The sequence below is a fragment of the Anomaloglossus baeobatrachus genome, chromosome 1 (genome assembly GCF_048569485.1).
Source record: "Anomaloglossus baeobatrachus isolate aAnoBae1 chromosome 1, aAnoBae1.hap1, whole genome shotgun sequence".
Classification (NCBI taxonomy): domain Eukaryota; kingdom Metazoa; phylum Chordata; class Amphibia; order Anura; family Aromobatidae; genus Anomaloglossus; species Anomaloglossus baeobatrachus.
Window position 1 is genome coordinate 469878798 of NC_134353.1, and position 27256 is coordinate 469906053.

The 27256-nt window shown below is 49.4% G+C and overlaps 1 protein-coding gene across 1 annotated transcript in view; it reads right to left on the reverse strand.

Annotated features, from left to right (window-relative positions):
- Positions 1 to 26753, reverse strand: part of LOC142295025 (granzyme-like protein 1) — a 48034-nt gene extending 21281 nt beyond the window's left edge. The window contains exon 1 of the mRNA XM_075338096.1: positions 26678 to 26753. Coding sequence (XP_075194211.1) covers positions 26678 to 26744 — 67 coding nt within the window. The 5' untranslated portion in view covers positions 26745 to 26753. The remainder of the gene's footprint in view (positions 1 to 26677) is intronic.
- Positions 26754 to 27256: the final 503 nt, after the last annotated feature.

Sequence of the window (27256 nt, forward strand, 5' to 3'; positions counted from 1 at the left end):
TTCAAGGGGGCCGAATACTTTCATATATATATATATATATATATATATATATATATATATATATATATATATATATTGTGGTAGAGCCACTCTCTCAGCTGCAGTAGGAGATAGATGTAGGAACACCTCATGAGTCGATTTTCACCTGGTTTATTAACTTCAGCCACATGCCATTTACAGAAAGACAGAACTACTTCCTCCAGCACAGGAAAATACAGAGCAGAACCACGAGTGTGTCCAGAGGCCTGGCTTTTACCTCTGGGACCACACCCCGAGGTGGAGATATGGTGAACAGCCATCCCATCCATCTCTTTAGCTGTCCACAACAAATCTGGTCCAGGTAATACAAATTAACCCTCGCAGCACCTAATATGCTAGAGAATTCCACCCAGGTTCACATCACTGATTTCAGTAGTCTCAGCGACACATATCTCCCCTCTTGGACATCACCAGTGATCACATCACATACCCCCCCCTCTGCCCAAAGCCGGGGGCATTGGCACCATCAACCACTAAACAGGGGAGCCGCGACAGGGCATCTGTATTCCCATGTAACTTCCCAGGCCTGTGCTCTACATGGAAGTCAAAGTCTTGGAGGGCTACAAACCACCTGGTCACCCTGGCATTCTTTCCCTGTCTACTTCTCAACCATGTCAGTGGCGCATGATCAGACACTAGCCTGAATTTACGGCCTAGCAGGTAATATTTAAGAGTGTACACTGCCCACCTAATGGCCAGGCATTCCTTTTCCACGATGGAATAATTTTTCTCACAAGAGAGTTTCCTACTCAGGTAGAGCACTGGATGTTCCTCGCCATTTATTTCCTGTGACAACACGGCTCCCAACCCGACCTCCGAAGCATCAGTCTGAAGCAAAAACTCCTTTCTAAAATCAGGTGCCACCAGGACTGGCTGCTTACACAGAGCAAACTTCAAGTCCTGGAATGCCACCTCCGCCTCAGAGGTCCACTTGGCCACCGATTGCTTCACAGTCCTAAGAAGATCAGTCAGCGGAGCGGCCCTCATAGCAAACTTCGGTACAAACTGGCGATAGTATCCGACGATTCCCAGAAATGCCCTAACCTGCTTTCTAGAGAGTGGTCATGGCCAATTCTCAATTGCCTCCACTTTATTCACTTGTGGCTTGATTAGGCCCCTACCGACAACATAGCCCAGGTACCTGGCCTCCTCCTTCCCTATGGAACAATTGTTCGGGTTTATGGTAAACCCCGCCTTCTTCAATGCATCCAGCACCGCCTGGACCGTCTGTAGATGACTCCCCCAATCCGAGGTGAAGATCACAATATCATTCAGATAAGCTGCAGCATACTTCTTATGAGAAGCTAGGATCCGGTCCATGGCCCTCTGGATTTTTATTTATTTTATTTATGTATTTATTTTTACAGAACAACACAGTTTTTCCAAATTTTTAATAAGGGAAAAGAACATTTTTCTTTTGAATACATCCATAAGAGTGGTATGCAGCCAAGAAGGCAGAAACGGTAATAAATTGCTTCTGTCGTCTCTCCTGTTGGCTCAATGATGAGTTGAGATCTCAATTTGCGCATGCACTGCCACCAGCGCCATTTTGCTGGAGACTGTCAGGAGATGAATGTGTGCAAGCGCGGCTCGCAGATAGGGAGGCGCTAGCACGACCTTTAAAAAAGGAGGCTCGTAGGAATGTGAAGAGGCCATGGCAGAGTCAATAACCCTACTCACGGTCGCTCCCCAATGCATGAAAAGGATATTTCACCAAAACTTCTAACATGCATTAAACAAGATGCAAGTCTATATATTTTATCAGTATAACAACATCATTATGGCCATATCTTTACTTTAACAGGCTATATTATGATATTTAAAATGTTAGAGGGTGGGTAACAAAACTGTACTGGCCAAATTACACTGTGGAGTTTGCCATCCAATGATGATAGTCTTTGATAGACTCTTACCAGAAGATTTTTGACAGTTAGTTTAAAATGTCTTCCTGTGTGCAATGCTCCTGTGACGCCCCTGGACTATCAGGGTATTGTGCAATCTGCCCTTCTGTGCAATATCCACCTCCTACTTTGTTATGGGTCCCCAACTGCATGGTGCTGCCAACATCAGCCAATCAAAGTCCTAGGTACACTCCGCACCAAACCCACCAGACACACCAGTGGATGGCCTGAGTGGAATAGGATTGCCCACTTGGGGTGTTGGTAAGGGGAGGTCAGGAGTATCTGGAGTAGGTCAGTGAAGGGTAGGAAGTGAAGGAGAGAGGAGGTCAAGCCGGGCTCCTTGAGCAACTAGGTAGCAGACGGTGGTCTGGTCCTAGTAAGAGTAGACCTCCGGTCGCAGGGGATCATGACAAGGGGCACGGAACTGTCGAGGAAGACAGCCGGCGGCCTTGTATTATCAGAGGGCCGAGACCAAGGCTCGACAGGGTACGTGGTCCCTGGGTCAGGGAGTAGCTTTAGGCAGCCTGACAATTTACCCGATGAGAACAGAGCCTTCAAGATCTGTTCTCCACACGCTCCAGAATCGGAGTACTAGCGCAACGAGGGGGATAGGACTTTCCACTAAAACGGTCCAGAAAATCCCAAGCGTGAACCCTGAGAGCAAGCCACACTGGAGAGCGGGACCCGACTAGTTTTATGCTATCGGGACCAACAAAGAAGTGAATTAAGTGCCAGGAGGAATGTCACAGATCACCAGGCAACACCATTGGGGACAGGACCCAAACTAGCTCTCCTCAGCGGCAGCGGTGTCCAGAACTTTGGTTTATCCAGTTGTCGGTGTCAGCTTTATGCACTGAGTGAGTATGAAAGTGACCCCCTTTGCTCCCCACGGCACCCCCCCGGTCACCATCACTGAGTCCCGGGACATCCCCCCTACCCGTGGAGGGTTCTAACATCCGGCTGCCCCACTCCATCGCCCCCGGGTACTCTCAACTGCAGTGGTGGTACTCCACATTACCACATGTGGCATCCCGAATGATTACAAAATCCCCTGCAAATACCCCCTTCATTTGAGTGGCTGCATGACCCCCAGGTCCGTACGCCCCTCGAGCCACCGCAGGTCCGGATTCGAGCAGCCCGGCTGCTGACACGGGGGTGGCACACTCCTCTTGAAGTTTAAATATATACATATCCTCTTTAGAGTGGAAGAGGACAGAAACTCTAACATCCCTTTTGGGGTAGCAATCATACAAGTCAATATCAACCCTTTAAAGGCCTTTGTCAAATGTTGTAGGAGAGGTAGGCAAACCAGAAACTGCATTTACAGATATGTGTTTCAGGGTTTCTGCGGTGCAAAGCAAGAGTACAGGTTGTCAGGGAGAGAGCCATTTGACATTGGGTCTAAAGGGCGCTTTACACGCAGCGACATCGCTAGTGATGCCGCTTGTGAAAGCACCCGCCCCCCGTCGTTTGTGAGTCACTGGCAAATCACTGCCCGTAGCGCACAATATCGCTAGTACCCGTTATACATACTTACCTTCCTAGCGACGTCGCTGTGGGCGGCGAACAGCCTTTTTTCTAAGGGGGCGGTTCGTGCGGAATCACAGCAACGTCACATGGCAGGAGTCCAATAGAGGTGGAGGGGCGGAGAGCAGCCGCATGAAAGTCATGCCCACCTCGTTGCCGGAGGACGCAGGTACGGTGTTGTTCGTCATTCCTGGGGTGTCACACATAGCGATGTGTGCTGCCTCAGGAACGATGAACAACCTGCGTCCTGAAACAGCAACGACATTTTGAAAATGAATGACGTCTCAACGATCAGCGATTGGGTGAGTATTTCTGATCTATAGCGGTCGCTCGTAGGTGTCACACGCAACGACATCGCTAACGAGGCCGGATGTGCATCACGAATTCTGTGAGCCCAACGACATCTCGTTAGCGATGTCGTTGCGTGTAACGGGGCCTTAAGGCTGGGGTCTCATACTCGGCTCGGTATATGGGCCTCATAGAGAAAAACATTTAATTTGGGGGGGGCTGCATTTTTTTGGAGGACAAAGTGACATTTTATGTGATGCCATATTTTTTGTCTATACACCTTTTGATCACCTTTTTTGAACATTGCTCTCTATCGTATGGGTTATGGTACAGCTTTCTAGCTTGGGTTGTTATAGATGTGGTGATAACAAATGTGCACTTTTTTGTTTATATTAGTGTATATATAAAACAGCATTTTGCATGGTAAAACAAAATTCACGCCTTCGTTTGAGTTTTTTTTGTTACATGTTTTTTACATTTTATCCCCTTTATCCCCATCTTGTAAGTAGTATCATCTTACAATTAGCACCATGTAGTAATTTTGGCCTACATCTTGTAGTAATGTACCCATCCTGGTCCCCAACTTGTAGTAATGTACCCATCCTAATCCTTATCTAGTAGTAATCTCTTCCATCCCGGTCTCCTTCTTGTAGTAATGTCAACCATCCTGGTCCCCTTCCTGTAGTAATGTACCCCATCTTGGTCCCCTTCTTGTAGTAATGTGCACATCCTAGTTCTCCTCTTGTAGAAATTCCCAGTCCTTGTTGCCTTATAGTAATGTGCCCATCCTGGTCCCCATCTGTTAGTAATGTGCCCATTCTAGTCCATATTTTGTAGTAATGGGCCCATCCTAGTTCTCATCTGGTAGTAATCTCTTCCATCCTGGTCCCCTTCTAGTAGTTACGTCAACCATCCTGGTCCCCTTATATAGTAATGTGGCCCATCATGTAGTCATGGTGACCATCCTGGTTCTCATCTTGCAGTAATGCCCAATCCTGGTCCCCATCTTGTAGTAATGTGCTCAACCTGATCCTCATCTTGTAGTAATGTGCCCATCCTAGTCTTCATCTTGTGGTAATCTCTCCCATTCTGGTCCCCTTCTTGTAGTAATGTCAACCATTCTGGTCCCCTTCCTGTAGTAATGTACCCCATCTTGGTCCCCTTCTTGTAGTAATGTGCACATCTTAGTCCTCTTCTTGAAGAAATGGCCAATCCTTCTTGCCTTGTAGTAATTTGCCCATCCTGGTCCTCTTCTGTTAGTAATGTGCCTGTCCTAGTCCATATTTTGTAGTAATGTGCCCATCGTAGTCCTCATCTTGTAGTAATCGCTTCCATCCTGGTCCCCTTCTTGTAGTAACTTAAACCATCCTGGTCCCCTTCCTGTAGTAATGTGGCCCATCCTGGTCTTCATCTTGTAGTAATGACCAATCCTTGTCTCCTTGTAGTAATGTGCCCATCCTGCTCTCCTTCTTGTAGTAATGGTGTCCATCCTGATTCTCATCTTGCAGTAATGCTCAATCCTGGCCCCCATCTTGTAGTAATGTTCCCAACCTGATCATCATCTTGTAGTAATGTGCCCATCCTAGTCCTCATCTTGTGGTAATCTCTCCCATTCTGGTTCCCTTCTTGTAGCAATGTCAACCATCTTGGTCCTCATCTTGTGCTAATGCTCAATTCTTGTTTTCTAGTTTTAATGTGCCCATTCTGGTTCCCATCTTGTAGTAATGTGCCCCATCCTGGCCTGTTTCATGTAGTAATGTCCCCATCCTGGTCCCCTTCTTGTAGTAATGTCAACCATCATGGTCCCCTTCATGTAGTAATGTAGCCCATCTTGGTCCTCTTCTTGTAGTAATGTGCACATCCTAGTCCTCTTCTTGTAGAAATGCCCAGTCCTTGTTGCCTTATAGTAATGTGCCCATCTTGGTTTCCATCTGTTAGTAATGTGCCCATTCTAGTCCATATTTTGTAGTAATGTGCCCATCCTAGTTCTCATCTGGTAGTAATCTCTTCCATCCTGGTCCTCTTCTAGTAGTAATGTAACCATCCTGGTCCCCTTCATGTAGTAATGTGGCCCATCCTGGTCTTCATTTTGTAGTAATGACCAATCCTTGTTCCCTTGTAGTATTGTCCCCATCCTGGTCCCCTTCTTGTAGTCATGGTGACCACCCTGGTTCTCATCTTGCAGTAATGCCCAATCCTGGTCCCCATCTTGTAGTAATGTGCTCAACCTGATCCCTATCTTGTAGTAATGTGCCCATCCTAGTCTTCATCTTGTGGTAATCTCTCCCATTCTGGTCCTCTTCTTGTAGTAATGTCAACCATCTTGGTCCTCAATCCTTGTTTCCTAGTTGTAATGTGCCTATCCTGGTTGCCATCTTGTAGTAATGTGCCCCATTCTGGTCCATTTCATGTAGTAATGTCCCCATCCTGGTCCCCTTCTTGTAGTAATGTGCACTTCCTCATCCTCATTTTGTAGTAATGCCCAATCCTGGTCAAGGCATTGGTATAGCTGTACAGAGAGCTTGACTCTGAGCGTTGCTTGCAATACATTTCAATTGAACACGGTACCAAAACCTTTTCACTTGTAACATTTCAATTGAATGTACGTCAAAGGATGTACATTCAACCATTGGCTGACATTCCCTCGATGCAGCTGATGCAGGCACACTGAGGCCCAGAGGTAAAGGGGGCCCATGCAGGGTGGTTAAGGAGGACAAATTGACTTGCTGTTCAAAGCCTGAGGCTACGGGGGGACCATGGCCAGATTACCCTTATCTATCATAAGCACTGCGCCGGGTAGGGAGCGATCCTACCAATCTGCTATAAAGTGTAGGCAGCGGAGCCACAAGAATCCATCCTCTGTGGCTAGAATGTAGCTCATCCTGTGAAGTTATGATGTCAACGGAAGGGGTGGGGGCTTCCTCGTCCCGTGTGGAACTGATCCCATCATCACAGTGCTCAGCATTATGCTGTGGTTGCTGGAAATTATGAGGCTGTGGAGAGGTCACACAGAGGACTCTCAGTCCAATGAGCGAGGGGCTAAGGGTGAGTAATGTAAGGTGGTATTTGTTTTTTAGGTGGTGTGGCGCCCCTGACCTGGTCAGGCACCACTGAGTACTGCACCCATGCTGGGGACAGTACAAACAGGTAATCCAGAAGGCTGACCGAGGTGTGACTACACAGGCGCATAGTGATCAGGTCTCACACATGTACCTTTGGGAGGACCCCTGGGGATCCCAGGAGGGGGTAAAAGCCTTCACCTCCACTTGAGGAGTGGAGGGGGCGAAGCCTCCATCTCCACTCAAGGGGTGTGGTAGAGAGCCTGGTTGCTAGGTGGCGTTGGCAAGAACAGGAGAGGAGGGAACAGTGAGTCAGTTTAGTGTGCAGTCCAGGGAGAGCAGACGTGAGGAGCAGACCCCTGGGGCTGTGACAGTCTAACAGCGTCCGCGCAGTGACTACCGACGGGGGAGAACGGTCACCTGGTAGTGCTGCCCGAACCCCACACACAGCTAGAGAGAGAGCAGCGTAGTGGAAAGTACGGAGACTGTCAGGGAGTACCAGGCCCAAACGGGCGGCAGATCCCGGTGCGGGGATAGATCCACCTTTCCTTGCTAAACCTGCCGGTGTGGGGCCCTCAAAGCCCACGCCGCAACACCCCAAAGGCCGCAGCCACGTAGCCACAGTTAGGGCCCATAGTTCACAGGAGGCAAGCAGCTGGAGTGATCTGGTCCAGGCGACAAGCAAACGGCAAACAAACGAGGGGAGCAGCTACTTCCCTGGGTGACCCCCATAGGGACTAAAAGTCGGGGTTACCACAAACCACAGAAGGGCTAAGGAAGGCGAGTCGGTAGCCACCCTCATCAGTCAGCCTGAAGGACACCTGGTTCCAGCCTGGTTCATCCCAGCTACGCCCGGGTTACTCACCCTGCCATCTTCAGTGAGTAAAACCCCTGAAAGACATTCTGCTTGTGTTGAGTTATTCTGCGCCTTGTGGTTCCACACACCTACACAGGGCCCTGGGGCTTGCCTCACTCTCAGGAGGCTATTACAACTGACTGCACCCACCATCAGCCCCAGGCATCCCTTAATCTGCAGTGGCGGTCCCCACTGACCGCAACTCTGAGAGTGGCGTCACGACAATCCTAGATAGAAGATTTCCTACCTGTGACAGGATCCAGCTGCGTGGAGTCCCTGAAGGTAAGGCACCGACACAATACTTGCGGGGCTTCACATCTGGCGTCACGAACAGGATAAGGACTAGACCTGTTCAGACAGGTGACCATGTGCCTGGGCGGTCCGCTTGGAAAATTGGAAGCGCCGCCATATTGCCACCATGAAAAGCGCGCTGAAAAACAACAGCAGCCCGCGCTGGGAGAAGTTACCGCCCACGAAGAGGTGTGGCTACCCAGAGATCCCCTGCAGAGTCCTGACCTCGCAAGTGAAGAGAGCGGAGGCGTTCAGAGACGTCGGGACAGAAAGGGAGCCAGAAGCCTGCTGCTGGAAGAGGCAGAGCAGAAACTGAAGAGCCTGCTACTGGAGGCAGCGACGAGTCCACTGCTGGGAAATCGTGCAGAAGAAGGCGCAGAGGAAATGGCGTCTGAACGCAGAGACCCAGAGCCAGGCTCCGCTGCCTGGTGGTATCAGGAACTTGCCCAGTTCTGCGACCAACTGGAGGCCAGGGTCATACGACAGATCAGCGAGGAACGCACGGCGCTTCTGGAGATGGCTGCCGCGGTGCAGGCCTATGAGGAAAAAGCTGCGCGACGAGTGCCAGACCGAGCGGCGACGACTCAGACCCCGATGGTGCCACCGATGGGTGAGTCCAGTGTTGCCCCTGCCAGCGCGAGTGCCCCGACCCCTGCTGCCACGCCCGCGGTCCCTGAAGAGGCGCCCGGCGCGGCGACGCTGGACCAGGCCGCAGCAGCGATGCCCTGCCCAGCCCGCCAAGCCCAGGCCGCCGCAGCGATGCCTTGCCCGGCCCGCAAAGATCCGGCTGCCACCGCGACCCTCATCCATGCCGCGGGTGTGACGCTGACCCAGGCCGCCGCCTTGCTAGGCCCGGCCCGCCAAGACCCCACCGCAGCAGCGACGCTCATCCACGCCGCAGGCGAGGTGCTGAACCAGGCCGCAGCCACGCCAGGTGCGGCCCGCCAAGCTCCGATCGCTGCAGCGACGCCCAGCCCAGCCTGCACAGATCCCATCGCAGCTGCGACGCCAATTCAGGCCGCCGCAGCGATGCCCTGCCCGGCCCGCCAAGAACCGGCCACAGTAGCGATGCCCGCTAAGACTCCAGCTGCGACCCTGAGTGAGACTGCGACAGCAACGCTGATCCAGGCCGCCGCCATGCAGGGCGCGGCCCGCCAAGACCAGGCCGCCGCCATGCAGGGCGCGGCCCGCCAAGACCAGGCCGCCGCCATGCAGGGCGCGGCCCGCCAAGACAAGAATGTACCTCTGTTTACCCCGGCCTGCAAGGCCAGAGCAGACACCGCTCCCCAGTCTAAGGAAGTCCCTGCTAGGAAGTCCCTGATAGGAGAGGACCCCGAATACTGGAAGCTGAAGGCTGACCTAGAGGCACAGTTCCCACAGGAGATGGTGGATCGGTATCTGCTCCCTCCGCACACCCCCAAGGCGACTTCTGCAGCAACCATGCCAAAGAGTCCCCCGCCCGGGCCTGCTGATGACCACCCATCCCCGGCGCTGCCACAACAGGAGTGCTCAGAAGAACTAAGGGGGAGGGGAGGCCAGGAAGCTGAGGAGCTGACCCCGGAGCCATCAGCAGTGGATCCATGCCCAGAGCCAGAGATGTTGCCATACTCCCGCTGGGATGAAGAGGAAGATTTGTCCAGAAACCTCACCTGGGAGCCTGCAAGCAGTGAAGTAGCAACCCAGCAGAACCCAGCCCGTAGGACACGGCGCCGTAGCAGAACAAGGTTTTCCCCTGCACCGCAGTCTCCAGAGCAGAAAGACGAAGTCATGGCCAGAGACTTGGAAGAGAAACGGTTCCTGAGAAGGGCCAAATCCCAGGTTAGAGGTCCACTTTGTCGTGGTGTAGTAGAAGACTTCAGCTTGAAATCAGGATATGGCTTCATAGTAGCTCCTGGTATGAAGGAAGGCATCTTTGTTAACAGAAGAGACGTTAGAGCCCATTTGCCCAGAGGACATCCAGGAAGGAACCTACGAACAGGAGATTCAGTGGAATTCACCATGCACCAAGGAGAAAGAGGATGGTATGCATTGGATGTTACACCATGTCCCAGAAATCCCTACAGTGAACCTGCTGTCTCAACAGAAAAAGAAACAGATACAGAAAAAGAAACAGATACAGAAGAAGAAGGAAAAGACAGAGATGGAGAAAGCAACAGGTGCCGCAGCTCTACAGGCCCAAGCCCTGGTGAGGAGGAATCTATGTAAAGTAAAGAAAGAAGTACAGAAGTTACCAGTTTGACAAGTTTTGAAAAGTTTTGCAACGTTAATGTTTAAGAAATGCGCCCACATGAACTAATGTGAGAAACCCATGAACCTTAAGGCTATGAACTGGCTATAGCCACAAACTCTCGCAGTGTAAATAGTTACCCCAGAGGTACCACCACCAGAGCCAGCCTGTTTAGGGGTCTGGCTCGCCTGCAACCAGGGAGCACGCCTGTTTATGGGGCCTGGCTCACCTGCAACCAGGGAGCATGCCTGTTTATGGGGCCTGGCTCTCCACCACAAAGAGGGTACCTGGTCAGCACCAACCGTGAAGGCCGCCTCTGGATCCTGCCAGAAGTGGCTGAAGGCGCGGCTTCACCAGGCCAGGTATGCCCTGAAGACCACTAGACCATGAAAGCCGCCTCTACATCCTGCCAGAAGTGGCTGAAGGCGCGGCCAACGGGAGAGGAAGATTGGAGGAAAGGTCTGGGGAAGTGGATGGCCCAGACCTGGTTACCAAAAGAAACCGGTGACCTGCCTCCTGAAAGGGTTTAGGGTGGGTTAACGGACTTGTGGGTGGAGGGTGGTGATGTATGGTACCTGGTGGTTTTAAAACGTTTTACCATGTTTTAATGTTTTACGCATTTTAAAATGTTGTCTTGCAGCCCGAGGACGTGCTGGTGATAACTAAGGGGGAATGTGGCGCCCCTGACCTGGTCAGGCACCACTGAGTACTGCACCCATGCTGGGGACAGTACAAACAGGTAATCCAGAAGGCTGACCGAGGTGTGACTACACAGGCGCATAGTGATCAGGTCTCACACATGTACCTTTGGGAGGACCCCTGGGGATCCCAGGAGGGGGTAAAAGCCTTCACCTCCACTTGAGGAGTGGAGGGGGCGAAGCCTCCATCTCCACTCAAGGGGTGTGGTAGAGAGCCTGGTTGCTAGGTGGCGTAGGCAAGAACAGGAGAGGAGGGAACAGTGAGTCAGTTTAGTGTGCAGTCCAGGGAGAGCAGACGTGAGGAGCAGACCCCTGGGGCTGTGACAGTCTAACAAGGTCCGCGCAGTGACTACCGACGGGGGAGAACGGTCACCTGGTAGTGCTGCCCGAACCCCACACACAGCTAGAGAGAGAGCAGCGTAGTGGAAAGTACGGAGACTGTCAGGGAGTACCAGGCCCAAACAGGCGGCAGATCCCGGTGCGGGGATAGATCCACCTTTCCTTGCTAAACCTGCCGGTGTGGGGCCCTCAAAGCCCACGCCACAACACCCCAAAGGCCGCAGCCACGTAGCCACAGTTAGGGCCCATAGTTCACAGGAGGCAAGCAGCTGGAGTGATCTGGTCCAGGCGACAAGCAAACGGCAAACAAACGAGGGGAGCAGCTACTTCCCTGGGTGACCCCCATAGGGACTAAAAGTCGGGGTTACCACAAACCACAGAAGGGCTAAGGAAGGCGAGTCGGTAGCCACCCTCATCAGTCAGCCTGAAGGACACCTGGTTCCAGCCTGGTTCATCCCAGCTACGCCCGGGTTACTCACCCTGCCATCTTCAGTGAGTAAAACCCCTGAAAGACATTCTGCTTGTGTTGAGTTATTCTGCGCCTTGTGGTTCCACACACCTACACAGGGCCCTGGGGCTTGCCTCACTCTCAGGAGGCTATTACAACTGACTGCACCCACCATCAGCCCCAGGCATCCCTTAATCTGCAGTGGCGGTCCCCACTGACCGCAACTCTGAGAGTGGCGTCACGACAATCCTAGATAGAAGATTTCCTACCTGTGACAGGATCCAGCTGCGTGGAGTCCCTGAAGGTAAGGCACCGACACAATACTTGCGGGGCTTCACAGTGGCATAGGATTACTGGATGTTCCTACATGGGGACTGCATGTTGAAGGATTTTACAGGGAAGGGGCTAAATATTCGGGAATTGTACAGGGAAGGGACTGCATTCTGGGGGATTGTACAGGGAAGGTGCTGAATATTGAGGAATTGTAGAGGGAAGGTGCTGCATATTTGGGGATTGTACAGTGAAAGTGGTGATTTTACATACGTAGGACTGGATGGGGAAAGGGGTGATCTGGTATGTGTGGGGCTTCATATTGGGAGGCTGTGTAGGAAAGTGAGTGATGTTACTTGATTGGGGAAGGAGGGTGGCTTCATACTGGGGACTGTGTGCTGGAGGGCTACCTGCTGTGGGGCTGCATTCTGAGGGGCTGCATTCTGAGGGGCTGAGTGGGTGAAGGGTTAGGTGTATTTACATGGGACTGCATGGGAAAGGGGTCATGTTGTGTGCTAGAGAGCTGCGTAGTGAAGGGGGTAATATTACTTGCTTAGGGCTGCATAGGTAAGAGGGTAATGTTATACGCAGGGGGTTGCGTAATGGGGGGACTGCATGGGGAAGGGTTATGGTTACTTGTGTGGGTCTGCATGGGCAAGTGGGTAATGTTACATATGTGGGTAAGGGGGTGATGTTACGTATGTGGAGAAGTCCTCCCCACTCCACAATTCCATATATGGCCCTCAAAACCTCCTCCTCCCCCCACAATTTATTATATGGCTTTTAGTGTCTGCCCCACCCCACAATTCATTACATAGTCCTCAGTGTCCTCCTCACCCCATAATTCATTATATGGGCCTCAGTGACCGCCCCACTCCACAATTCATTATATGGCCCTGATACCATCATCCCCACCACACAATTCATAATATGGCCCTTATACTGTCCTCCCCACTCCACAATTCATTATATGGCCCTGATAGAGTCCTCCCCATCCAATAATTCATTATATGATCCTCAGTGTCCTCCTCACCCCACAATTCATTATATGGAAATCATAGCATGCTCCACATCACACAATTCCTGATATGGCCCTCAGCGTCCCCCCCACCCCATAATTCATTATATGGTCCTCAGTGTCCTCCCCACCCCACAATTCATTACATGGTCATTACATGGCCCTCAGTGTCCGTCCCACCCCACAATTCATTATATAGTTGTCAGTGTCCGCCCCACCCCACAATTCATTATATGGTCATTACATGGCCCTCAGTGTCCGCCCCACCCCACAATTCATTATATGGTCATTACATGGCCCTCAGTGTCCGCCCCACCCCACAATTCATTATATGGTCCTCAGTGTCCTCCCCACCCCACAATTCATTACATAGTCCTCAGTGACCTCCACACCCCATAATTCATTATATGGGCCTCAGTGACCGCCCCACTCCACAATTCATTATATGGCCCTGATACCATCATCCCCACCACACAATTCATAATATGGCCCTTATACTGTCCTCCCCACTCCACAATTCATTATAGGGCCCTGATAGAGTCCTCCCCATCCAATAATTCATTATATGATCCTCAGTGTCCTCCTCACCCCACAATTCATTATATGGAAATCATAGCATGCTCCACATCACACAATTCCTGATATGGCCCTCAGCGTCCGCCCCACCCCATAATTCATTATATGGTCCTCAGTGTCCTCCCCACCCCACAATTCATTACATGGTCATTACATGGCCCTCAGTGTCCGTCCCACCCCACAATTCATTATATAGTTGTCAGTGTCCGCCCCACCCCACAATTCATTATATGGTCATTACATGGCCCTCAGTGTCCGTCCCACCCCACAATTCATTATATGGTTATTACATGGCCCTCAGTGTCTGCCCCACCCCACAATTCATTATATGGTCCTCAGTGTCCTCCCCACCCCACAATTCATTACATAGTCCTCAGTGTCCTCCTCACCCCATAATTCATTATATGGGCCTCAGTGACCGCCCCACTCCACAATTCATTATATGGCCCTGATACCATCATCCCCACCACACAATTCATAATATGGCCCTTATACTGTCCTCCCCACTCCACAATTCATTATATGGCCCTGATAGAGTCTTCCTCATCCAATAATTCATTATATGATCCTCAGTGTCCTCCTCACCCCACAATTCATTATATGGAAATCATAGCATGCTCCACATCACACAATTCCTGATATGGCCCTCAGCGTCCGCCCCACCCCATAATTCATTATATGGTCCTCAGTGTCCTCCCCACCCCACAATTAATTACATGGTCATTACATGGCCCTCAGTGTCCGTCCCACCCCACAATTCATTATATAGTTGTCAGTGTCCGCCCCACCCCACAATTCATTATATGGTCATTACATGGCCCTCAGTGTCCGCCCCACCCCACAATTCATTATATGGTCATTACATGGCCCTCAGTGTCCGCCCCACCCCACAATTCATTATATAGTTGTCAGTGTCCGCCCCACCCCACAATTCATTCTATGGTCTGTTAAGATTCAGGGACCGAGGAGCATCAAAAAATGCGGAAACCCAAAAGGTAACAGAGTGGCTGGAACCTTAACGGACATCAGACCTAATCCTGACACACAACTAGAAGTAGCCGTGGGATGAGCCTACAATGACCTAGTCGTCTCGACACAGCCGGAGAACTAAATATTCTTACAGATAGAGAAATAAGAAAGCTAATCTGCCTCGGAGATATAGATAGCCCCCCACATGTAAAGACTACGGTGATATAGGAAAGCACAATACAAAGCTAGAATAACAGATTCGGCAAAGGTGAGGCCCAAACTATCTTTATAGGAAAGGATAGGAAGGAGCACTGTCTGCAGCCATAAAAACCCTAATAAATACCAGCACTACTGATATGGAAAAACCCTGAGGCCACATGGCCTCTCCCCCACTAATCAGCACTCAGATGTTACTGGGATCTAAAAACACTAATATAGATGAGGGACTGAATTAATACCAAGCATAACAAAACACATTGCAGAATCATGGAGCTAAGTATATAGATACTGCCAGCAGGGAATGATCCAATTCCACCAAGAAATCCACACAGACAAAATAGGAATCAAGCATAGTATCAAAGCAGAAAAAAACAACAAGAATGTGGAAACAATAAGCAGAGGCACAAGACCACTTATCTGAGAGGAGTTCTGGTATTGAGCAGAGCTGGTTTCAGAATGTCCTTAACACACAGAATATCCATTGAGCACCAGAAAGTAACAGAAGAAAACTGCTCAGTTATATAGTCCAATCTGAAATGCTTGATTGCCAGTCCTCCACAGGTGTGTGGCTTTCATTCCACAAATCAAGTGCACTGCCTGCCTGACCACAAGAGAGAGCCCCAAACTGGAAAATGTATTCACAACAATGGTCCTCAGTGACCACTCCACCCCACAATTCATTATGTGGCCCTCATATCACTCTCCCCACCAAACAATCGATTAAATGGTCCTCAGTGTCCTCCCCACCCTACAATTCATAATATGGCCCTGATACCATCATCCCCACAATTTATAATATGGCCCTGATACCAACCTCCCTACTCCACAATTCATTATATTGCCCTGACAGAGTTCTCCCCACCCCACAATTCATTATATGGCACTGATGGTGTCCTCCCAATCCCATAATTGATTGTATGTTATTCAGTGTCCTTGCAACCCACAATTCATTATATGGCCCTCAGTGTCTGCCCCACCCCACAATTCATTCACAATTCATTATATGGCCCTCATAGTGTTCACCCCATCAGATAATCCATCATATGGTCCTCAGTGTCTGCCCTACCCCACAATTCATTATATGGCCCTAAGAATCTCCTTCTCTCCCCACAATTCATTATATGGCTTTCAGTGTCTGCCCCACCCCCCAATTCATTTTATAGCCTTCAGTGTCCTCATCACCCCACAATTCATTATATAGCCCTAATAGCGTTCTCCCCACACTACAATTCATTGTATGTTATTCAGTGTCCTTGCAACCAACAATTCATTATATGGCCCTAAGAATCTCCTTCTCTCCCCACAATTCATTATATCACTTTCAGTGTCTGCCCCACCCCACAATTCATTTTATAGTCTTCAGTGTCCTCATCACCCCACAATTCATTATATAGCCCTAATAGCGTTCTCCCCACACTACAATTCATTGTATGTTATTCAGTGTCCTTGCAACCAACAATTCATTATAAGGTCCTCAGTGTCTGCCCCAGAATTCATTACATGGCCCTCATAGTGTTCTCCCTATCAGACAATTCATTATATGGCCCTCATAGCATTCTCCCCATGCCACAATTCATTATATGGTTCTGATATGTAAGGTATGGTAATATATATATATATATATACACAGTACAGACAAAAGTTTGGACACACCTTCTCATCTCTAGAACAACTGTTAAGAGGAGACTTTGTGCAGCAGGCCTTCATGGTAAAATAGCTAGGAAACCACTGCTAATAACAGGCACCAAGCAGAAGAGACTTGTTTGGGATAAAAAAAAACACAAGGAATGGACATTAGACCAGTGGAAATCTGTGCTTTGGTCTGATGAGTCCTAATTTGAGATCTTTGGATCCAACCACCGTGTCTTTGTAGAAAAGGTGAACGGATGGACTCTACATGGCTGGTTCCATCTGTCAAGCATGGAGGAGGAGGTGTGATGGTGTGGGGGTGCTTTGCTGGTGACACTGTTGGGGATTTATTCAAAATTGAAGGCATACAGAACCAGCATGCCTACCACAGCATCTTGCAGCGGTGTGCTATTCCATCCGGTTTACGTTTAGTTGGACCATCATTTATTTTTCATCAGGACAATGACCCCAAACACACCTCTAGGCTGTGTAAGGGCTATTTGACTTAAAAGGAGAGTGATGGGGTGCTACGCCAGATGAAGGAGGAGAGAAATTTCTTCAGCTCACCTGCTACCCGGGCTGCTGATCCTTGCGGGTGCCTGGAATCCATCGCTAAGTCCCAACCGGTCAGGAACAGTAGAAAAGAAAGGAAAGGATCCGGCACAACCTCTTCTTAGAATAAAATCATCATAATCTTTATTTGAGAGTATTAAAAATACCATCCGTGAAAACCGAAAGAGATGTTAATCCATGGGAGCTTAACGCGTTTCGGACTTCAGTATAAAAACAAAAAAGAGTCCTTAATCATAAGTATCCCATGTATACCACAGAGCTACTAAAATAGACTGACTTGTTAGATGGACACAAGGGAGGGGCAGGCCGTACTTAATTACATGCACCTACAGGTGAGTGCTGCACAGCATAAAAAATCACAACCAGCAGTATGACCAAGTGATATACTAGGTTTATAAAAATATATACATATATACGTCAATCTGGATAAGTGCATCCAATGCTGGAAGAGCTAATCTGATGAAAAATAATATCGGTGGATAAAAAAATCCAAAATTTATCCAAAAAATATGTAAAGAGTAGCTCATCCAGCAGGGGAAGGAATACCCGACAAATGTAAGGATACAATCAAAAATACATATATATCCAACCATGTAAGCGCATACGATATGAAAAATAATAAAAGATCCAAATATATAAAGTATGAGCAGCATGTCCAAAATACGACAATTAAATGACTATTGACAGTCTTCAATAACAAATCCACCAAAAGGAAATATATATATAAGGGATCAAACATTACCATGAATATCACTGGCAGATGAACATGAAAGGTTTTAAAGTTACTCAGATTTTTCTCTAAAAAATATAACGTAAATCAGAGCGATAATTAAAACCGCCAGGATATCTTGAATCTAGTCTCAGGATCCATTTAGCCTCCGAAAATAAGAGAGCCTGAAACCAGTCCTCCCCACGGGGGGGTCTGGGGACAGACTCTACACCTGTGATTATCAAAGATGAAAAGTCCGCTGAGTGACATTCAATATAATGCCTGGTTAAACCAGATAAAGAACGTTTCTTAACTAATGCTACATAATTCAAAGAGGTTTTGTCCTGAGCTGCTGGCGGTATCCAAACATGCTCTGAAATTCTGACTCTGAGTGCTCTGGATGTGCAGCCTACGTAGTTTTTACCGCATAATGTGCATGTGTCTACATAAACTACATGCGTGGAAGCACAATTAATAAATGAATGGATGTTAATATTCTCCCCACTGCTGCTCAAAAAGGATTTATTGTTGCGCATAAATCGACAAAGGCCACAGCGACTGGACCCACACCTGTAAGAGCCGGTGACACTGAGCCAGGTTTTATTGGATTTTTTTGATTTTTCAGAAGAATACATACTAGGAGCCACTAAATTACCAATAGTACAAGCCTTTCTAGCCACTATATTTATTCCTGGATGGAGGACTGTATTTAAGACAGCATCCTGGCATAACAGGGGAATAAACCGCTGAATGATCCGCTTAATCTGAAAAAAGTCTGTAATAAATGGAGTAGAAAAAGTGACCCGATTTTTGACAGTAGCCGTAGCAGAGCGATCCTTTAATAAATCAGATCTGGTCCTACTAGCAGCAATAGAAGTAGCCCTATTCAAAACACGATCCGAATATCCTCTCTTGCTAAGTCTATGCCTGATGCGGGCAGCTTAATCCCTATAAGACACCTCTGATGAACATGACCATTTTGCTCGCAGGAATTCACCCACAGGTAAGTTGTATAAAGTGTGGGGCATATGGCAGCTACTAGCATGGAGGGAGGTGTTTCCACAAATGGGCTTCCTATAGAAAGTAGATTGAATGGTACCAGTCAAAGAATATCCAGACAGCAAGATGTCCAAAAAGGGAGCCGATTCCATGTAAAAATTCATAGTAAATCTCAAATTGAGAGAATTTCCATTGAAGTAAATATTGAGGGCCTCCATGGCCTGCTGGGGGGAACCGTAACCATTTGCTTTGCATTTCTGGATCTGGTCATCAATATACCTTGCGTACCAAAAAATTGAGTCTAAAAATGGGTTGTTACTCGCATAGATATATTGTTCCTCCCAGTAGGCCATGTAAATATTGGCTAGAGCACATGAAAAACTTGCCCCCATAGGGCATCCAGCTGTCTGGAGAAAAAAGACACCGTTAAATTGAAAAAAGTTATGGGTCAACAAAAAAACAGCGGTCATAAGGATAAATTCCTTGGAAACATCATCCAAAGGACTATACCTCTCTAAATGGAAATATAGGGCCTGAAGGGCTTCCCTGTGTGGTATGCTGGGATATAATGAAATTACATCGCTCATTATCCAGAAAGAATTATTAGTCCACGGTATCTTCTCTAAACATTGTAACAGACTTTTGGTATCTCTGATGTGACCTGTAGTTCGTTTCATGAGAGGCTGGATATGATGATCCAGCCAATCACTCAGGTTACCAGTCAGGGATCTGGTGCTGGCTACTATGGGTCTCAGCAGGGGGGGGGAAAGATGCCTTTATGAACCTTCAGGAGGCCCTGGAAAATGGGGCATGCCGGAGAATCCACAAAAAGATATTCATAGGTCTTTTTACTAAGAACCCCCCATTCAAGGCCCCGTGATAGAAGGGTATGTAGCTTGGAGGAAAAATCAGACGTGGGGTCACAAGACAGCCGCCTATAGGTGGAGGTATCACTTAGAATCGCATTGATCTCCATCTCATACAACGTGCTATCCAGCACCACTACTGAACCCCCCTATAGTCATTTGTCGTATTTTGGACATGCTGCTCATACTTTATATATTTGGATCTTTTATTATTTTTCATATCGTATGCGCTTACATGGTTGGATATATATGTATTTTTGATTGTATCCTTACATTTGTCGGGTATTCCTTCCCCTGCTGGATGAGCTACTCTTTATATATTTTTTGGATAAATTTTGGATTTTTTATCCACCGATATTATTTTTCATCAGATTAGCTCTTCCAGCATTGGATGCACTTATCCAGATTGACGTATATATGTATATATTTTTGTAAACCTAGTATATCACTTGGTTATACTGCTGGTTGTGATTTTTTATGCTGTGCAGCACTCACCTGTAGGTGCATGTAATTAAGTACGGCCTGCCCCTCCCTTGTGTCCATCTAACAAGTCAGTCTATTTTAGTAGCTCTGTGGTATATGTGTCGCCCTGGGCAAGCCAGGGGACACAGATAACAACACACACGCACCCCACATTCCCTGTAGGTACACCAGCTAACCCACAAATCCTTGTTGCCTTCCTCCAGGAGTCTGATGATGCACACCAGGGGGTGGGCCAGGCGGTTGGCTCCGCCCACCGAGGAGCTCACAACTCTGGAGGCAGGAAGAAACCAGGCAGATTAGCCCAGGCAGGGCTTGAGTGCAGATAGCTCAGGGACGAGCTTGAGTAAACAACAGAGTTCTGTCAGGGAGGAGGAAGTGGAAGGAGTGGAGCCCAGGCAGGGCAAGAGTGAAGGAGTAGTCTAGACAGGGTTAGAGTAAACAGCTAAGTGGAAGTGAAGGAAGAAAGCAGTAAAGAAAGAAAGCCTGAAGTTAGTCTGTGGCTGTGTGCCCAGACGGAGTCAGCAAGGTCAGCAGACAGTGGTGAAGATCTGCAGTGGGACTGTCTGGAGGTTGCTGGAAGGGCCACGGAGGCTGTGTGTATCCGGGGGTCTGGAGCAGTATACAAAGGGCAGTCAGCACCAGAGCAGGGGCTTTCGGATCCCAGCAAGGCTTGGAGTCGCTGTAAATTGCTAAATCCGTTAGTGAAGGGGACGTAGATCCCCCAACAAGCAAGTCCTGATTGACGGCAAAGGTCCAACCACAAAGGGGAAACACCGCCACCGCCAAGGCACCAGTTTCCCAGGGCCGGCGCCTGCGGGCAAAGTGTGGAGCTCCTCCGGCACAGATTGCAGTCGGGGAGCGGGTAACCGGTGGGAATCCACCGCTACCAAACAGACATTTCAAAGGTGCAGGGAAGAGACCGTCACCGCTAACTGCAGGGAACCGCAGCACCGTGAACCGTCCGAGGGACCCGTCCAACCAGCCGTTTGTTTACCGAGAACTGTGTCATGTTTACTGGCTGAGTGAGTACCTCAGTGCCGCAAGGCACAGCGCTGCCCCTGCGCCCCTGCACCCCACTGGGCCCCCGGGATCACCAACCCCTACCCACGGAGGGGCAACACAACAACTGGCTGCTCCACATCACCATCCCCGGGATCCCCACATTGAGCAGCGGTGGTGAAATCACCACAACCGTGGGTGGCGTCACGAACTATAACAATCCCCACACCCAACCACAAAAACCCCCCTTTCACTCACGGGCGAGGAGTGTCGCTCGAGAAACCCCGGGATCCGGCCCACAGCTCGAGCCACCAGGAGCAGCTGCCGGACCCGAGCAGAAGGGGTGAGCGCGGTGTGCTGACACCCTCCTCCCCACCCGCGACAACTTGGCGTCACGAACAGGATCTTACCGCTCTGCCGTCTGGTAGAGGTGCGCCTTGTTACCGCCGGAGGTATCCGGCAGAAAAATTTCAGAAGCCGCCATCTTTGGCGCGAAAAGTTCCCGCTCGCGCGTCTTCTCGAGCAGTAGAGGCGCGAAGGCCAAAACCCCGCCCCGAGAGAGGAGGGGCCGGAAAAGAGCTAAGGGGGACACGATGGCGGCTGGACGCATGTAGCTGCGGCTATAAAAGCAGGGACGCCAGGACCTTGCGAGAATACCGTTCCTGGAAGCAAACAGTGAAGACACCATGTGGATGCCGTCCCGAAACACCGTGGCCCCCGTACCGGGAACCGCAGCGTGGGTGGAAATCCGGACCGCGCAGCTCCATCTAAGGCTGCAGGTCAAGATGCAGCTCCTCTTGGAGGAGTGGGAGACCGACATGGCGGACGTTATAGCCACCGTGCGGAGACGCGAGGAGGAAGCGGAGGAAGGGAGGGTGAGTGACCCACGCCCCTATGTCCCGGAGGGACCGGTCGCTGCGGCTGAGGGACCCGGTCCAAGCCCTCTCCCCCCGTTGCCTCCCTCGCCACCCGTCTCGGAGGCTGTGACCCCGCCACGAGGCCCGCTACCACCGCAACCGGTAGCGATACCCAGCCTGTCCGCCCCAGCGGACCGACCTGTAGCCGGAGCCCGTAACAAACCGGAGGCATTACCTTGGAAGGCCCCGAAGATTGTGCCAGAGACAGTCCCCGAGCAGTTTCCCGAGCCGGAGCCGACGACCCGCTCCGAGCCGAAGGCCCGGCTGCGGAAAGCCCCTGTGCCCATCCCCCACACCTCGGCTGAGGTGGCGCCGGGTTGTTGCTGCAAGGCAGCGCCCAAGGCCATGACACCGCGGGATACGCTACCCACCTTCCTGACAGTGGGTAACGTGCTGGATGTCCCGCGGGGCTCAACCCGTGCGCCGGAGCTGGCAGCAGCGCCATACTGGGACAGGGAGCCGACAAAGCTGGGCCTGGAGATCGCGGAGAGGGAGAGAAGGAAAGCCGAGCTGGTGGCCCGAGCCATTCGGGAAAAGGAAAACCTGCGGCAAGCGACCTTCCGTGTCCGGGGCCCGTTCTACGAGGGGCAGGTGAGGTGGTTTGATGTCCACCGGGGCTACGGATTCATATACGAACCGGGCCTGGAGGCCGAGGTGTTTGTGGCCCGGCGGGACGTGAATGCCCATCTGCCCGAGGAGCATCCTGGCCGCAATCTTATACCGGGGGACATGGTGCGTTACACCCGGCACTGCGGAGAGAGGGGGTGGTTTGCCCTGGATGTAAAGCTGAAGGGCAGCCCAGAGAGCAAGGTGAGCTCTGCATCCCCTCCCTCGGATGAAGCAGCAAAAGGACCGGAGTAGGGCAGCGGATGCCCGTTGCACCGTCCCCGTTGGGACCACCACTGAAGTTGTTGTTGTTTGTTTAAAAGTTTGAAATGATAAGTGAAATTACCGAAGAAGTCACCTGATTTGTTTGTTGATTTGCAACCGGCTGGAGCCGGCACCGTTGTCCCCGTGGGGACCGTTTAAAATGCATGGGAACTATCCATGGACAAGCCCGTGAACTTGCAGGGCACCACAAACGTTAAGTGGCTTGTAAATATGTTGGGTACCGTTACCGTTTCCGCCATGCCGCCTCTGGAGAGGCAGGTTGGAGGGAGGGCCCTCAGCAGAGCAGGCTAGGGCCCAGCCACCAAAGGAACCGGTGGCTACCCTCTGGAGGGAAGGACAGATCCCGCTCGGGTAACTTGTGCTGGACTGTGGGTCAAGGGGTGCTGCCTGGGCTTTAGGGGCAGCATCATGGCCAGGTTGCTTGGGTGGGAGAGAGCGGAAACCGTGACCGTACACCGTTGTAACGTTAAAAGTAAATGTGCCTCCCGTCTTGGGAAGAGTGTTATTAAAAATGTATATAATTTACTGTTTATAATGTTATACCATTTACATTTTCAGAAAACAAAAAGGAAAATAAAACCGGTGTTGGACGGGCAGCCCGAGGACGGTCTGCGTTTTGCTAAGGGGGAATGTGTCGCCCTGGGCAAGCCAGGGGACACAGATAACAACACACACGCACCCCACATTCCCTGTAGGTACACCAGCTAACCCACAAATCCTTGTTGCCTTCCTCCAGGAGTCTGATGATGCACACCAGGGGGTGGGCCAGGCGGTTGGCTCCGCCCACCGAGGAGCTCACAACTCTGGAGGCAGGAAGAAACCAGGCAGATTAGCCCAGGCAGGGCTTGAGTGCAGATAGCTCAGGGACGAGCTTGAGTAAACAACAGATTTCTGTCAGGGAGGAGGAAGTGGAAGGAGTGGAGCCCAGGCAGGGCAAGAGTGAAGGAGTAGTCTAGACAGGGTTAGAGTAAACAGCTAAGTGGAATTGAAGGAAGAAAGCAGTAAAGAAAGAAAGCCTGAAGTTAGTCTGTGGCTGTGTGCCCAGACGGAGTCAGCAAGGTCAGCAGAAAGTGGTGAAGATCTGCAGTGGGACTGTCTGGAGGTTGCTGGAAGGGCCACGGAGGCTGTGTGTATCCGGGGGTCTGGAGCAGTATACAAAGGGCAGTCAGCACCAGAGCAGGGGCTTTCGGATCCCAGCAAGGCTTGGAGTCGCTGTAAATTGCTAAATCCGTTAGTGAAGGGGACGTAGATCCCCCAACAAGCAAGTCCTGATTGACGGCAAAGGTCCAACCACAACGGGGAAACACCGCCACCGCCAAGGCACCAGTTTCCCAGGGCCGGCGCCTGCGGGCAAAGTGTGGAGCTCCTCCGGCACAGATTGCAGTCGGGGAGCGGGTAACCGGTGGGAATCCACCGCTACCAAACAGACATTTCAAAGGTGCAGGGAAGAGACCGTCACCGCTAACTGCAGGGAACCGCAGCACCGTGAACCGTCCGAGGGACCCGTCCAACCAGCTGTTTGTTTACCGAGAACTGTGTCGTGTTTACTGGCTGAGTGAGTACCTCAGTGCCGCAAGGCACAGCGCTGCCCCTGCGCCCCTGCACCCCACTGGGCCCCCGGGATCACCAACCCCTACCCACGGAGGGGCAACACAACAACTGGCTGCTCCACATCACCATCCCCGGGATCCCCACATTGAGCAGCGGTGGTGAAATCACCACAACCGTGGGTGGCGTCACGAACTATAACAATCCCCACACCCAACCACAAAAACCCCCCTTTCACTCACGGGCGAGGAGTGTCGCTCGAGAAACCCTGGGATCCGGCCCACAGCTCGAGCCACCATGAGCAGCTGCCGGACCCGAGCAGAAGGGGTGAGCGCGGTGTGCTGACACCCTCCTCCCCGCCCGCGACATATACATGGGATACTTATGATTAAGGACTCTTTTTTGTTTTTATACTGAAGTCCGAAACGCATTAAGCTCCCATGGATTAACATCTCTTTCGGTTTTCACGGATGGTATTTTTAATACTCTCAAATAAAGATTATGATGATTTTATTCTAAGAAGAGGTTGTGCCGGATCCTTTCCTTTCTTTTCTACTGCTACGCCAGATGACCTGGCCTCCACAGTCACCAGACCTGAACCCAATCGAGATGGTTTGGGGTGAGCTGGACCGCAGAGTGAAGGCAAAAGGGCCAACAAGTGTTAAGCATCTCTGGGAACTCCTTCAAGACTGTTGGAAAACCATTTCCGGTAACTACCTCTTGAAGCTCATCAAGAGAATGCCAAGAGTGTGCAAAGTAGTAATGAAAGCAAAAGGTGGCTATTTTGAAGAACCTAGAACATAAGACAAATTTTCAGTTGCTTCACAATTTTTTAAGTATTTCATTCCACATGTTTTAATTCATAGTTTTTTTTGATGCCTTCAATGTGAATCTACAATTTTCCTGAAAGTCCTGAAAAGAAAGAAAACTCATTGAATGAGAAGGTGTGTCCAAACTTTTAGTCTCTACTGTATATACATACATGTATACATATGTATATATATATATATATATATATATATATATATGTATGCATAAATATCTATATTTTTATCTTTGTCATCATAAAAGGAGGGGGGCCCAGGCCAGGCACAATTTTTTACACTGGGGCCAGTGTCAGCCGCTGCATTCAACTGAAGTAAAGCACTGATGTCGGCGGTCCCCTGGACTGAGCTGTGATCCTCAAGTGGTCTACAGTGCCTGCGCGCCGTCTCAAACAGCCTCATGGGCCCCATGCAGCTTGTTGGCCACGTGGTTGAGACCTCTGGTCTAAGGGATAGAGTTAGATGCAAAATGTCTGTCTTTTTGTTGTCTGTCTCTTTGTCTGTATATTACCCTGTCTGTCTCTTTCTCTGTCTGTCTCTTTCCCTGTCTATCTGGCTATCTCTTTCTCTGTCTGTCTCTTTCCCTGTCTGCCTCTGTCTGTCTGCCTCTGTGTCACTTTCCCTGTCAGTCTGTCTTTGTCTGCCTTTTTCTCTGTCTGTCTCTTTCCCTGTCTGTCTTTGTCTCTTTCCCTGTCTGTCTGTGCCTATGTCTGTCTGTCTCTGTCTGTTCCTATGTCTCTCTGTCTCTGTCTGTGCCAATGTCTCTCTGTGTTTCTGTACCTATGTCTGTCTGTCACTGTCTGTGTCTGTCTCTCCACCGACATCATATTACCTCACACATAAGCTTCTTCGTTCCTATATCAACCAATCAGAGCTGCTATTAATGACCTGTAGTTCCCAGCTCCATTCACTTTAATGGAAGCAGGTTTTTTGGAGAGTAACTGTAAAGTGTGGGGTTTCATTTTTACCTTCAAAACACAGCCTATGATGTTCCCTGAGTCCCATGAGGTATCTGTGCAAAATTTCGTGATTGTAAATGTGACAGTGCGGATTCCTTTAGCGGACATACACATATACATACACACGCATACAAACATACACACATTCAACTTTATATATTAGATTACGTGAAATATAAAAAATCACTGGTAAGATATTTGTTTGCATTTTCCTCTATATGAGAGTTGCATTAGTATCTTGTTTGTAGCTGCATGTCACCTTTTATAAAGACAATATACCTCATTGTATCTAGGCACAGAATTTTATTATAACTTATTTAAAATTAATTATTCAATAAGAAACGTATTTTAGATACACATACCCTAAACAATGTTATGGACAACTATTTTTTAAATAATTCACCTCGTCCAGTTATAGACCACAATACATGCTCTCATGTTTTAAGGCTTTTCTTATTTTTTTTTTTTGTTTATTAAGATAATTCAATTCTACTATATAATAAAGCAGAATGCCAGAAAGCTATCCATTTCTCATCTAATAATAAAAAAACTGACCTGCACGTGGTGTAGATATGAAGATAGACGATACAAAGATCACAAGGATGACGTTAACGTGTTCCATCTCTAACGGCTTCTAAACACTCTGCTTCTATTTCAACTTTCTGACCTTTATAATAGCTGTAGTCACACCCCACACCAATTACAGTACAATATTTTTTTTTGTAAGCAATAGAAATTAGGGAGATATGCTGGTTACATAAAAATGAAAGAGGTATTCTCATCTCAAATATTGCTGACTGCCATTTTAGGGCAGGTATATAAGCTTGTCAATGCCTTACCTTGTGGCTGATTGCTTCATATTTTTTATCCTCTTTGCCATCCAGCAATTTTCCGTTTTTCGTTTTTACCTTCCCTTGTTCCAAGAGCCATAACTATTTTTATTTTTCCATCAACATTGCCTATGAGGGCTTGTTTTTTGCCGGATGAGTTGTACTTTTAAATGAATCTATTACATTTACCATATATTGTACTGGAAAACGGCAAAAATTCCAAGTTTTTTTTATTTACCATGTTCACTATATGGTAAAGCTGACCAGGCAGCATAGATTTCTAGGTCAGTACAAGTACATAGAT